General features: G+C 39.7%; 1 protein-coding gene across 3 annotated transcripts in view; it reads left to right on the forward strand.

Annotated features, from left to right (window-relative positions):
- DIAPH3 (diaphanous related formin 3) overlaps positions 1-13,747 on the forward strand; it is a 233,725-nt gene that overhangs the window by 30,658 nt on the left and 189,320 nt on the right. For all 3 annotated transcript variants that reach the window (XM_021417820.1, XM_021417802.1, XM_021417810.1), the window contains 5 exons: positions 8,450-8,580; positions 12,219-12,293; positions 12,381-12,450; positions 12,829-12,965; positions 13,432-13,537. In XM_021417820.1, coding sequence (XP_021273495.1) covers positions 8,450-8,580; positions 12,219-12,293; positions 12,381-12,450; positions 12,829-12,965; positions 13,432-13,537 — 519 coding nt within the window. The remainder of the gene's footprint in view (positions 1-8,449; positions 8,581-12,218; positions 12,294-12,380; positions 12,451-12,828; positions 12,966-13,431; positions 13,538-13,747) is intronic.

Below are 13,747 nucleotides of genomic sequence, written 5' to 3' on the forward strand. Positions count from 1 at the left end.
AATGTTCAGGTGGGAAAGTGAGTGTGAAACAGAGGGGCTGGGTATTGATGCAAGTCTCTATTGCTTATGATGATGTCTTTGGATGGGTCAGATGAGACTTTCTGTATAGTTATTCTAATAAAGTTGTGTTGTCTGGCTGGATTCTTTTTTTCTTGTGACCTCTCCACATGTTACTAGTACTTACAGAACACCTTCTAATTATCTTAACTGTATGTCCTGTCCATATGACTTTCCTGCTTGACCATTTCTGCATCAAAAGAAAGCTGTTTTACCAGCTATTTATAAGTATCCTAGCTGTATCCAGCTTGGTCAATTTTACAGAAAGAACTGCTGGGATATGTCAATGGAAACGACAGATTCTTTACCCAGGATATTAATCCATATGCTTAGGCATAGAAGTAGTGCTTTTCAATTAGTCTATGCACAGCAGAAGCTGCCAGGATTGTTTCTGGGACTTTCTGAAATTCCCACTTTGAGAACTTCTGTAACATTTAGTTAAATGTTTTGTTGTGACAGCTGCTAGGAGTTCAGTTGGTCATCTTGTCTCTAGTCACTCCATTATCTCATCCATGCAGAGAATAGCTCAGGAGATCCAGAACTGCACAGGGAACTGCATGCACTACATATGCACACAGCTGCAGGCCTGACCCACCATTACACCAGAGATGTGACTTAGATTACCTACACATGTCACAGCTGTAACTCAAATTCCATAGACTATTACTGAGAAGTATGTACTGTCTTGTCTTAAAATGTTTGGGCATTTATTGTAACAGTGGATGTTTTCAATATGCAAGCTATTGAATAATAAAACAGCAATCCTCGTCACTGACCCCCGTTAGGCATTTAATTTGTAGTGTTTTATACAACACTCTTTTACCTTTCATATTTTATCAAATCTGTTATTTACTTCTTAATATTATGAGGGTTTTTTTATTTGTTTTTTTGAGGTCTTTTACATGTGGCTTAGAGATTCTCTTCAGCTATTTCCTCATTTCTGTTTAGCTTTGACATGGCCATATTTATAGGGAAGTTCAGCTCTCTTGCCTGATGGAAACATAAGTTATTACACTATCTTGGTGAGGAGGGTGATTTTGGAAGCCCTTCAGTTTTAGATCCAGGGCTTGAAAAATTTTTCATGGAATTTTCTTGCTAACTAGATTTTTTTTAAGGAGGTGATGTTTTGTTCCTGACATTACCAATGTATTCTGGTGGTAACTCTGGGATCTGGAGAATATCTGAATAGGTGTTGTGTGAAAAAGACAAAGAAATTGGCAGAAAATGAATCTCCTTGCTTTCCACCTTGTCCTTAGATATCCCTCGGCCTGGGGACAGGTGAACTTAGATTCTGAGTGATGCTCAGTTTGACGCTGTAAGTCTGATCACGTTCACTGTCACAATAACATTCACAAATAGCACACTGCCCAAGTTGTCTGGTTGCGTTCAAATGGGCTCTCATGACTACCATTAAGGAATTTGGCTACGCCCACTAGGAACTCCCTTGACTAGATTAACGAATAGTTCAGTTTATTAAAGCAACAGATCACAGATTCTTTTGGGTTGCTGGTGATAAATACACTCTCTACAAAGCAGTTAACCAAGAATGTGAATAAGATGGCCAACCACAGACGTGCTAAATCATGGAATAACACTATGGAGATTACAGGCTGTGTCAGTGGGCTGAGGCCAGTGGGATGAGGTGCATCAAGACCAAGTGTTGGGTCCTGCACTTTGGTTACAACAACCCCATGCAATGCTACAAGGCCTGGGGCAGAGTGGCTGGAAAGCTGTGTGGAGGTAAAGGATCTGAGGGTGTTGGTCGATGCATGGCTAAACATGAGTATGCCCAGGTGGAACTGCAGTTCTAGGCCCTCACTGGGAAAGCATCAAAACCCTGGAGCGTGTCCAAAGAAGGGCAACAAAACTGGTGAAGGGTCTGGAACACTAGTCTTATGAGGAGTGGCTGAGGGAACTGGGATTATTTAGTCTGGAGAAGAGGAGGCTTAGGGAAGACCTTGGCACTCTCTATATCTACCTGAAAGTGTGTTGTGATGAGGTGGAAGTCAGCCTCTTTTCTCAGGTAACTAGTGATAGGACAAGAGGGAATGGCCTCAAGTTGCAACGGGGGAGGTTCAGATTAGGTGTTAGGATGAATTTCTTCTCAGAGAGAGTGGTTAGGCACTGGAACGTGTTACCCAGGGCAGCCATGAAGTCACATTCTCTGGAGGTGTCGAAGGGAAAGGATAGATGTAATACTTAGGGACATGGTTTAGTGGGCAGTATTGTTGATAGGTGGATGGTTGGACTAGGTGATCTTAGCAGTCTTTTCCAACCTTAATGATTCTATGATTCTATGGTTCTAAGTTTCATGGGGAAGCCCTTGATGTAGCCAAGTGTGAAAATTTTACCCAGTAGGTGTCCTATGGGGGGGAAGCTAGGATCAGCCTGTTGACTGGTCCCAGAAGTCAGTGGTGTCCTCTCAACTGGTCTGCGATGGTATCTTCCCCAAAAATCCTTCTCTCTGAAGCCGTTTTTATATAGAGCCATAGAATCACCAAGGTTGGAAAAGACCTCTAAGATCATCCAGTCCAGCCATCCATGTATCACTGATATTTCCCACTAAGTAAATTTTGATTTGTACAGCAGAAAGGACTTGTCCCTTCTTTTTATGCCAATTTCAATAATCAGAAATCACCTCCAAGAGAACTCCAACCAATAGAACCACCAATAGAACTCCAACTAGAAATACAGCTGTCCAAAGAAAGCATATAATGAAATCATAGAATCATCAGAGCTGGAAGGAACATTTAAAGATCACCTGGCCATATGCCATCCGTGTTCCCAGATTTGCATTTGTTTGCTGCAGTCCCTCCAGAAATGACACTACTTTTCTTCTCACTCCTTAAATGTTATAGCATTGCCAAAACCACAGACTGAATCCCAGCAGACCTCTATCAAGTAATCTAGTTCCACTTGACTATTAACGATTTTCTTACTTTCTGGTGGAGCTTGAGTGACTCCAGTCAAATATGCCTTTGTTTTGCAAAGTTTCCTCAGAGAACATGTTTTTGACAGAAAACTGCTGGCTCAGGAAAAAAAAAATGATGTTTATGAGTTGCAGTAATATCATCAAGTTCCTATCCCTGCAGGATAATTATAGGGTTTGGCCACGGGACGTCCACCCCTCTCCACACTCCGTGTTGTTTTCTTAGAGTCCATATACCAGGCTCCCCTGGTGTTTACTAGCATTCCAAGGTTTGCTGGTTTTCTGTTGCTTAGGGGAGCTATCATGGAATGGATTATCTATCAGATTCCACCCTGGAGGTTTACCATCTCTCAAGAGGAGGACATTTTAATAAGCCATCTATGGTAAATATTCTACATAATCTACCTTGAGACTATGATCACTCGTTTATTATTATGGATTATTACAAGAAGGATCATGCTTGCAGGCTCTCATCCTCATGGGGGATTTCAGCCACCTGGATGTCTGATGGAAAGGTGACATGGTGGGCTGCAAACAATCCAGGAGATTCTTAGAATCCACTGGGAATAAATTCCTGGGCCAGGTATTGGACAGACCAACCGGAAGTGAAGTGTTACTGTACCTAGTGCTTACCAGTGCAGAGGAGAACATTAAAGAGATTAAGATTTTAGACAGTCTGGGCTGTAGCAACCATGCCCAAGTTGAGTTCATGATCCTGAGGGATATGGGCCTGGTAAAGTGCAGAGTAAGGACCCTGAACCTTAGGACAGTGAACTTTCATCTGTTTAAGGAATTACTGAATGAGATTCCCTGGAAAACCGTCATTAGGAACAAAAGGGAGTGTAGCAGAGCTGGGAGCTCTTTAAGGATGCCTTTCTGAGAGCGCAAGAACTCTCAATTCCCAAGCATAAGAAATCAAGCAGAGGAGGCAGGAAACCATCATGGCTGAGGACAGACCTGCTGGTCAAACTGAGAGATAAGAAGAAAATGCACAGGCAGTGGAAGCAAGCTGCATGTGCCCTAGGAAGAATATAGGTATACAGTCTAGACCTGCAGAGATGGAATCAGGAAAGCCAAGGCACAGATGGAACAGAACTTGGCAAGGGATGTGTAAAGTAAAAAGAAGGGATTCTAGAGGTATGTTGGTCAGAAGAGACAGGCAAAGGAGAGTATACACCCTCTGATAAATGAGAAGCTAGAAATGTCAACAGCAGGCGTGGAGAAGGCTAAGGTACAAAATAAGTTATTTGCCTCTGTCTTCACTGTCAGTCATGTTTCCCATGCCTCTCAAATCCCTGAACCTCTAGGAGGCGGTTGAGAGCAAAGAGCAAGCTTGAGACACCCTGTTGAGACTGAGTGTGTACAAGTTCGTGATGCTAGACAATTTGCATCCCTGAGATCTGAAGGTTTTCATGGTTTCCAAGCAACTCTCTGTATTTGAAAAGTCATGTCTGTCAGATGTCCCTGGCAACTGGAATAAAGGAAACATCACTCTCATTTTTAAGAAAAATAGAAAGGAAGATGCAGGAAACTACAGACTGATGAGCCTCACATCTGTGCCTGGGAAGATCATGGAAAAGATCTTCCTGGAAGAGATATTAAGGAGGTGATCTGAGACAGCTGTCATGGCTTCACAAATGGCAGATTGTGTCTGACCAATCGACCTTCTGTGATGAAGTGACTGCACTGGTAGACAAAGGAAGGGCAACTGATGTCATCTACCTGGACTTCTGCAAGACCCTTGATACGATCCCCTACCACATTCTTATCTCTAAATTGGAGAGAGATGAATTTGAAGGCTTGAGTATTCCATGGACAAGGAATTGGTTGAAAGATCACAGCCAGAGTGTTGTGGTCAACAGTTCTGTGATCAGGTGGAGGCCAGTCACATAGTCAGAAGTACTGTCCTCCAGGGGTCCGTCTTTGGACCAGTGTTCTTCAACTTACCAGTGATGTGGATAGTGAAATTGAGTGCACTCTCTGCAAGTTTGCTGAGAACACCAAGCTGAGTGATGCAGTTGGTGCAGCAGAAGGAAGGGATCCTATCCAGAGTGATCTGGGCAGGCTTGGAATGTGAGTCCATGTGTACCAAATGAAGTTCAATAAGGCCAAGTGCAAGCTGTTGGGCTGGGGCAATCCCAAATACGGTTATAGACTTGGAGAAGAACTCATTGAAAGCAGCCCTATGGATAAGGACTTGGGAGTTCTGGTGGATAAAAAGCTTGACATGAGCCAGTGATATGCTCTTGCAGCCCTGAATGCCAACAGTATCCTGGGCTGCATCAAAAAAGGGGTGGCCAGCAGGGAGAGGGAGGTGACTGTATCTCTCTACTCTGCACTTGTGAGACCTTCTCTGGAGTACTCTGTTCAGGCATAGGGCCCCTCAACACAGGAAAGACTTTGAACTTTTGGAGTGGGTCCAGAAGGGGCCATGAATATGATCAAAGGGCTAGAGCGCTTCTCATTTGAAGAAATGTTAAGGGAGCTAGGCTTGTTCAGTCTGGAGAATAGAATGCTCCAGGGATATCATTGTGGCCTTTTACCTGAGGGGAGCTTATAAGCAGGATGGAGAGCAACTTTTTACATGATCTGATTGTGATAGGACAAGGAGGAATGGCTTTGAACTAAAAGAGAGGAGGTTTATGTTAGATATTAGGAGGAAATATTTTACTCAGAGGATGGTGAGATACTGGAACAGGTTACCTGGAGATGTTACCCCATTCCTGGAGGCATTCAAAGCCAGGTTGGATGGGGCCCTGGGCAGCCTGATCTAGTGGGTGGCAGCCCTGCCCACAGCAGGGGGTTGGAACTAGGAAGGCTTTGAGGTCCCTTCCAACCCAGGCCATGCTATGATTATTCTTGCCTGGCATCCCTAGATTACTAATTCTAAGTCTCCTGCTGTCCCTCCCTAGTCATCTCATCCACTTTTTTTGTCGGATATAATTATTGGAAAGGGCCCTCATTTTCAAGCAAATGTGGATCTCCACCAAGTCAGAGACATGTTTGGAATGGCGTTTCATGTGATGTATCAAAAAATAAAACCTAACCCTAACCTTTGGCTAACTTTCTTCTTCTTTACTCCCTGCTTCCAAAAACTTTATACTTATTTGTTGGATTCTCCTTACCCTTCTCTTTTTGGAGCTGAACAATTCCTGCTTGTACAGCCTTTTCTCATACTTAAGGGGATCCTGTCCTTTAATTATCTTCATGAAGCTTTGCTAGAGTTGCTCCAGTATGTCTCAGTCTGTTTTGTACTGAAGATCCCATAACTGGACCCATCATTCCAGATGTGTCTCACCAGTGCTGAACAGAGGGGGAAAGGATCACCTCCCTTGACTACCTGCTAATGCTCTTCCACTGTGGTTAGCTGAGTACCCATCAAGAACTCCAGAAGTCAGCTTCTGACTGTTTGGACTACATCATGTGTCAGTGTACCTGGGAAGTAATTATCGCTTGCACTTCCTGCTGAGGAACTCCATGAGATCATTCTCCACACTTCTGAGATCCACCTGAATATCAGCACAACCATCTGATCTGTCAGCCACTCTTATTAATTTTTAGTCTAATCTCTTTTAGAAACTTTTTTCATAATGCTTTGCTTCCAGGAGCAGGAAAGAATTAATTTTCAGCACTTCATCTCCTGACTTAAGCCAAATCAGCCTCATAATATAACCAATATAATAATAAAATATTATTAAGTAACTCTCTTTAGTGCTATATGCATAACTATACCTCTGCTCCCGGGAAACTGAGTCTTTCCAGTGGATCAACCCAAATATAGGTTGCATGCCTCCTCCCAGTCTGCCTGAAAAAAACAAGTGTGGAGGACTGCTTAAGAGGATAGTCAACACGTCTTAGATTTTTAATTTTAACTGCAATTTCTGTGGCTTCATTGGTTCAGTGTGACTGTTGTATTGTTTAAAACACTGGATATTCTGTGTGCTCCCAAAAAGTCATTAATATCTTGAACTTACTTTAAGCAACATTTCATATGACAGATTCAATGATGAGTTGAAGTAATTGTCTTTTGCCTTATATTGCTTAAAACAGGAAATATGGGAAATATTTTGTCTGTACAAAACTGCTTTTATAGCACTGCATTGGCTTGTCATTGTGTTTTCTTTTCTGTGTCCTCATGTCCCCATTTGCCTCCCTACCCACCAAAAAAGACCAGAATCTAAAAAGCAAAATTTGGGTAAAATTCTTATTTTAAAATATCATGTTATTGCATGAGCAGTAATGTTTGTGTTGGGCTGGGATTTATCTTTTAGAACTTAAGTTACTCCTTGTCAACAGTTTACGGGCAGGTTTGGCCCGGTTCCATGACTGAAGGGGCGGGGGACCCATGGACCCATGCCCTCGGAAAGGGAAAAGGGAAAAAGGGTAGGGAGATGGGCCTGAAAACAACACAGCGGCAACGATCTGAGGAGAAACAAGCTAATTTACTAAATAAGATATCGGAATGCAAAATAATACAATTTAATACAATATAATTACAATTGAAGCTAATAAATCCAATAATATGAGAGAGAGTGTCCAAAAAACGAAAGGAGGCCTTACTCTAATGCCAATGGCGAGATGGCTGCGGAGTGAGATGCTGCCAGGACGAGAGATGGAAAGAGGAGGGCCATCTCGTGATATGCGAACAGCTTTTATCTTTCCCTCTGAACGGAAAATGGTGGCAGAACAGCAAAGTCCTCTGGGAAATGTAGTTCTTCTCTTCCGAGAACCAGATACCTGGAACCATCCACGATCCACAGAACTGGAGCATTAACTCTAACTCCCAGTGCACTATATGATGTTATGACGTGGAATACCGATAACCAAAAATCATAAAACCATGACACTCCTTAAAGTCTCTCCTTTTTTTTTTTTTTTTTCTTTTTTTTCCCCCCGTTGTTTATTTTCCTGAGGTGCTTTACTTTAGCCCTTAGAACCAAGGTAGTCTTTTTTTCCATAGTTCCAGCCTCATACTGTTGTGCTGCTAGGACCTCGAAGACAAAAGCATTTTACAGCATGTTACTGCAGTGATATCCTGAATACTCTTCAGATGCACTGGTTATTCAGTCTGTATTCTTATATGGATGCTGTGACCCATCTGGATTCTTGTCCTGTCATCACCTCAGAATTTTTTTTGTTGTGTTAAATATTGAAAATTAAGATGTTTGTAGTGCAGCAACGGAATTACTTCGTTACAAAAAGAGTATTTCACCAAGTGTGCATGATGCATTTTTATGTTTGCTGCCTGCTGCTTTTGACTACTGATCATAAACTTAATCATTAATTGGCAAAAATGTAATCAGCATTCAACATAAACAGTAGATGGACGGCAAATAGTTGCAGATTTAGGACTAAAATATTGTTTTCACGCATTTTATGGATCAATACCAAAGTTTAGTCATTGATGATTTATTCAAGTGCTATATGCACCAAATAAAAGTGAATTTATTTTCTGTTTTCCAGGGAAGTCTCAAGAACAGTCGGAAGATTTCACCACAAGAATTTATCCAGGAATTAAAATCTGGATCAACAGATGAAAGACTAGTGACTTGCTTAGAATCACTTCGTGTGTCCTTGACTAGTAATCCTGTCAGGTAATACAGAATTTGAACATCATTAACAAATGTTGCAAAGATTGATCACATTCTTATTTCTTCATGGATTAAAATTAATGGATCTTTAGATGTGCATGTTTCAGGGTTTTCCATTTAATGAATGTGTATGTTTTAATGAATGATTGTATCTTTTTTCTTTTTCTGCATTGATTATATACCTTCTGCAAGTATTGTTTTTGTAAAGCATGTTTTTAATTAACAGAGAAGATAAGAATCAAGTGATAGTGAATAGTTTGATTCTGGTACTTAAAAACAAAACAAAAACATAAAATGGAAGTAAACTGAAATTATAGCTCATGGCACTGAAAAAATAATCTCAAGAGCAAAATGTATCTTCTGATCTTTATCACTGTTCTTCAGGTGAATAAGTAATAACATAAATAACTCATAATTACAAACAGTTCCTGAAAAGTGATTCGGTGATCTAGCTGTATTACAGCTAACTGGTATTACAGACAACATCATATTACAGATAATTGATTATCTACAACTATTTTTCTCCTTTTATATAGGAGTTGCAAGAAACTTAGATAATTCCATTAAGAGAACTTTTTAAAAATGCACTGAGAATGGGACACTGACAGCTACCTTGGTATTTTATCAGTCTGACAAAAAGCTGTGTTGCCTCCAGATAGGGCAAGTAATTTGTTATTCTGTTGTGGAAGCAAAGGAAAGGACAATAATAACACAACAGTATTTTACACACTAAATCATTCTCAGCCTCTTCAACTGCTGGACATATATAAAGTGTCTGTGCACAATTTCATCTAGTACAAAATATGGTAAGAAACATCTAGTAGGATCATCTTTAGATCAGATACATCCAGTTATTCTCAAAATACTTGATCAATGTTTGCCTAATCTGTTTCAGAACAAACCACCTTTGGTGAGGAGAAAATCTATTTTCATATATAGTTACATTTACAAGAAAAACTTATAAAAGCATCTGATCTAGTGTATAATTTAAATAAGTCCATTATAGTTCTGTGTCTAGCAAATACAAAGAACATTTTAGTTCCCTCCTGTGATGAGATTGGATTTTTTTTTTTTCAAAAGAGCTTCTGCATCTTATCTTGTTTTATTTCCAGTAGAATGACTCATTATTTGTCACTGGTAAGATCCCACTATTATAGGAATATCTGAAAATTCTGATTACTCTTCAAATGTAATATAAGTAATAATAATTATTATAACAATAAATTTTACCCCCAGATAAGTAATTTTTTACCCACTGTGTTCAGTGGTGTGTGAATCATAGAATCATTAAGGATGGAAAAGACCACTAAGATCATCTACTCCAATCATTGCCCCATCACCACTGTGCCCACTATTCCTTGTCCCTAAGTGGCATGTATACCTTTTTCTTGAAAACTTCTGGGGACCTTGATTCCACTACTTCCCCGTGCAGCCTGTCCAGTGCATTATGACTCTTTCTGAGAAGGAATTTTCCCCTTGTGCCAGCCCATTATGCTTGTCCTATCACTAGTTGGGTGAGGAGACCAACTGTCCCCTCACTTTAACTTATTTTCAGATGGTTTTAGAGAGTGAGAGGGTCTCCCCTGAGCATCCTTTTCTCCAGACTAAAGAATCCCAGTTCCTTCAGCCACTCTTCATAGGACTTGTGCTTCAGACCCTTCTCCAATTTTGTTGCTCTGTTACTCTGGACAGGCTCCAGTGCCACCGTGTCATTCTCGTAGTAAGGGGCCCAAAAGTGAGCACTGTACTTGAAGTGCAGCCTTACCAGGGCCATGTACAGAGAGATCATCTGCCTGGTCCTGCTGGCTACACTATTTTTGATACAAGCCAGAATGCCCTTGGCTTTCTTGGCCACCTGAGTACACTGCTGGCTTGTGTTTACCCAGCTGTTGATCAATACCCCCAGATCCTTTTCCTTTATGCAGCTTTCCAGCCACTCTGCCCCAAGCCAGTAATGTTGCATGGCGTTACTGTGACCAGAGTACATGTTCTGACAGTTGGTCTTGTTGAACTTCTTCCCACTGGACTCAGCCCATCAGTCCAGCCTGTCCAGATCCCTCTGTAGGGCCTTCCTCACCTAGGCAGATTGACACTTTTTCCCAACTTTTTGTCATCTGCAAACTTGTTGAGGTTGCACTCAATCCCCTCGTCCAGATCATCAATAAACGTATTAGTCAGGACTGGCTCCAGTACTGATCCCTGAAGAACACCTCTAGTGACTGGTCGCCAGCTGGATTTAACTCCATTCACCACCATTCTCTGAGCCTGGCTGTCCAGGCAGTTTTTACCCAGTGAAGAGCACACCTGTCCAAGCCATGAGCTGCTAGGTTCAGAAGAATGCTGTGGGAGTCAGAAACAAAAACTTGAGTGAAGTCTGGGTAGATTACATCCACAGCCTTTCCCTCATCTGCTAGGCAGGTCATCTGGTAATTGAAGGGGATGCTGGTCAAGCACGACCTGCCTTTCATGAACCTGTGCTGGCTGGGCCTAATGCCCTGGAGAAAATATATAAAGTAGTGTAAGTGAAGTGAACACTAATTTTTTTCCTAATTCTCATTAACTTTTTGGGGATGTTGAACTTCTGATTTTTCAGAGTAGATGCTTTGTTTTTACATGATACTTTTTTTTTTTTTTTTAATACAGGAAAAGGGGTTTCTTTAGCTTAAGCTTTTTAGATGTATTAATGTAAAGAATTCACAGAAACTATTGCTACAGCACCCACAACAGAATCTTTGTTTTGGTGATTGTAGAAACTATTACATCTTTATCATGCTAGCTATCTATGTTCTAATTAGAGATGGTTTTGTGATCAGTTAATAGTTAAACGTAATACGCTAATTTCACAGTGGAGAAAGAAAGAGTATGCAAGAGAGATCCATTCTGAAATAAATTCCTGTCTTTTTAGTAGTAAGAGATCTTAAGTTTTATGATGTTAGTATGGAAAGTTAACTTAAACTGTCAGGAAATATTTCCTGTCACTTATGGAAACAGAAGAGTGTTCAAGTATCCCCTTCCCTTAAATCACAGTGATGTATAAAAAGCAGAATATATCTTCTGTTATGACTGTAAATGATAGTGTTGTCCATGGAATGTTGGATTATGTAATTGATGAAACACTGTTTCAGCAAGACCAAGTGGTACTATGGAGGGGGTAGCTGCAATACTGCAGGCAGTGGCTGACGAGGAGATCTTTGTAGATACTTATATCAAGCCATTTTGACCAAAAATAAACAGAAATGTGAAACAGTTGTCCGATAGAAACAGCTTGCCAAAGCTTAGTCTCACCAAAGGCCGCTTTGACAAGAGCTGAATTTTTTGTTGTGTTCTTTTGGAAGTATTCACATGGATTTGTATCTCAAGGAGACGTTTCTGTAATTTTGGTAGGTATTTCCTTCCTTCTTTACCATTTGTGTTTAGATTCTCTAATTTTTATTAGATACTCTAATGTTTTTGGTTTTTTTGAGGTAATCTAGTCGGGTCAGGGAGTGAATGCAATGTCTCTTGATCCTCTGTTGAATAAAGAATCAAATTTAGGTCATAAAATGATCAAGTTATACTGCTTTTATTTATTCTGAAAATTTTCATTTATTGTAATTAATCTTTGAAGTATCAATTGTTTTAATGTCTTCCTTTCTCCCTAGCTGGGTTGAAAACTTTGGCCGAGAAGGTCTGGGTCTTCTGTTGGATGTTTTGGAAAGACTGGTTGAGACAAAACAGTAAGGATAACTTTCTATAAAATTGATAGTTTTTATTAATATGTATACAGCATTTAATTAAAAAAAATATATATTTAATCTATTCAGCCAGGACAAAGCTGTGAAGAGAAGCCAGCATAAGGTTATACAGTGTTTGAGAGCCTTCATGAATAATAAGGTATGGGATTTGCTTTAATCTGGAAGCTTGAACTACTGCTGTTCAATCTGATATTGTACATGATCAATGAGTGTAAGCTTGTGTAATTTGGAGAAGCAGAGTGTTGGTCAGCTGTGACTTGAAAATCTTTCTGCCATGTCCGATTTGCAGAAGTATGCTTTCATAGTAGTATAAACTTTTGATGCTGATATTTGCTCTCATTAAAAAAATGAGTGATCTGTTTTTGACCTTTTCCTCATTTAATTTTTTTTTTATTTGAAAGACTTAAATATACTTTGAAATATATTCTTGAGGAAACTGTTGTCATCTTTTACTGGACATTCAATATTATCATTAGGTTTCCTTCCAACTCCTTATGAGTATTTTTCTGCTGTTTAGTATGGATTGGAAAGAATTCTGGGAGAAGAGAGGAGCCTTTTGTTGCTGATCAAAGCAATTGATCCCAAGCAAACTAATATGATGACGGACATAGTTAAACTCCTTTCTGCAATGTGCATTGTTGGAGAGGAAAGCATGTAAGTACTATGTTTAGCCAGACATAGTAAGGTAATTTCAGGATAATTAATATTATGATTGTATTTAAATGAAATGCTGAATTTTTCAACTTATGCTTTAAAGTAGTATCTGTAGTATGTTGTCATTTTTCAAAATACCTTTATCTTTAACTTTTTTTATGGTTGTATCAGTAGGAATTTCCTTTTTTGGCATGTGAGTGAACTGGTTAGATGGAAGTAGTTTTATGGCCATTTTTTTTCTAGAAGTTTTTTAGCATTACTTTTAAGGTATCTTGGCCATTGTAATCTAGTAAGTCATTCTTTGGTTACATAAGCCTCCAAAGGAAACAAATTATGCTTAAACCTCCTATATTTGTACTCTAAAAATCGAAATAGGTGAATGTTCTGGCAGCATGACTCTTCAGATAACAAATGAACTAGAAGGTTAAATATCTCTCCTGAGTGAAATGCTTTTATTTTCTTACAGCCTCGAAAAAATTTTGGAAGCTATAACAGCAGCAGCAGAGGAAAGAAATGTTGATAGATTCTCTCCTATTGTAGAAGGACTTCAGGATAACTCAGTTCAGCTGCAAGTAAGCAATTTTTTTGCACAAATAGTCTTCACAACAACCAAGAATAGTTTTATATATTTTTCTGTATTAAAAAAGAGGGAAAAGAGATACTGTTTTAAATGAAGGTCAAATTTGGGAATGTTTTTTGAAATGTAGTCTTTGAAAATGCATTGTTGGAAGATTCAGTCTTGAGAAACGTAACGGTGTTGCAGTTTAATTTCCTTTCTTCTG

This window comes from Numida meleagris, chromosome 1 (genome assembly GCF_002078875.1).
Source record: "Numida meleagris isolate 19003 breed g44 Domestic line chromosome 1, NumMel1.0, whole genome shotgun sequence".
NCBI lineage: Eukaryota > Metazoa > Chordata > Aves > Galliformes > Numididae > Numida > Numida meleagris.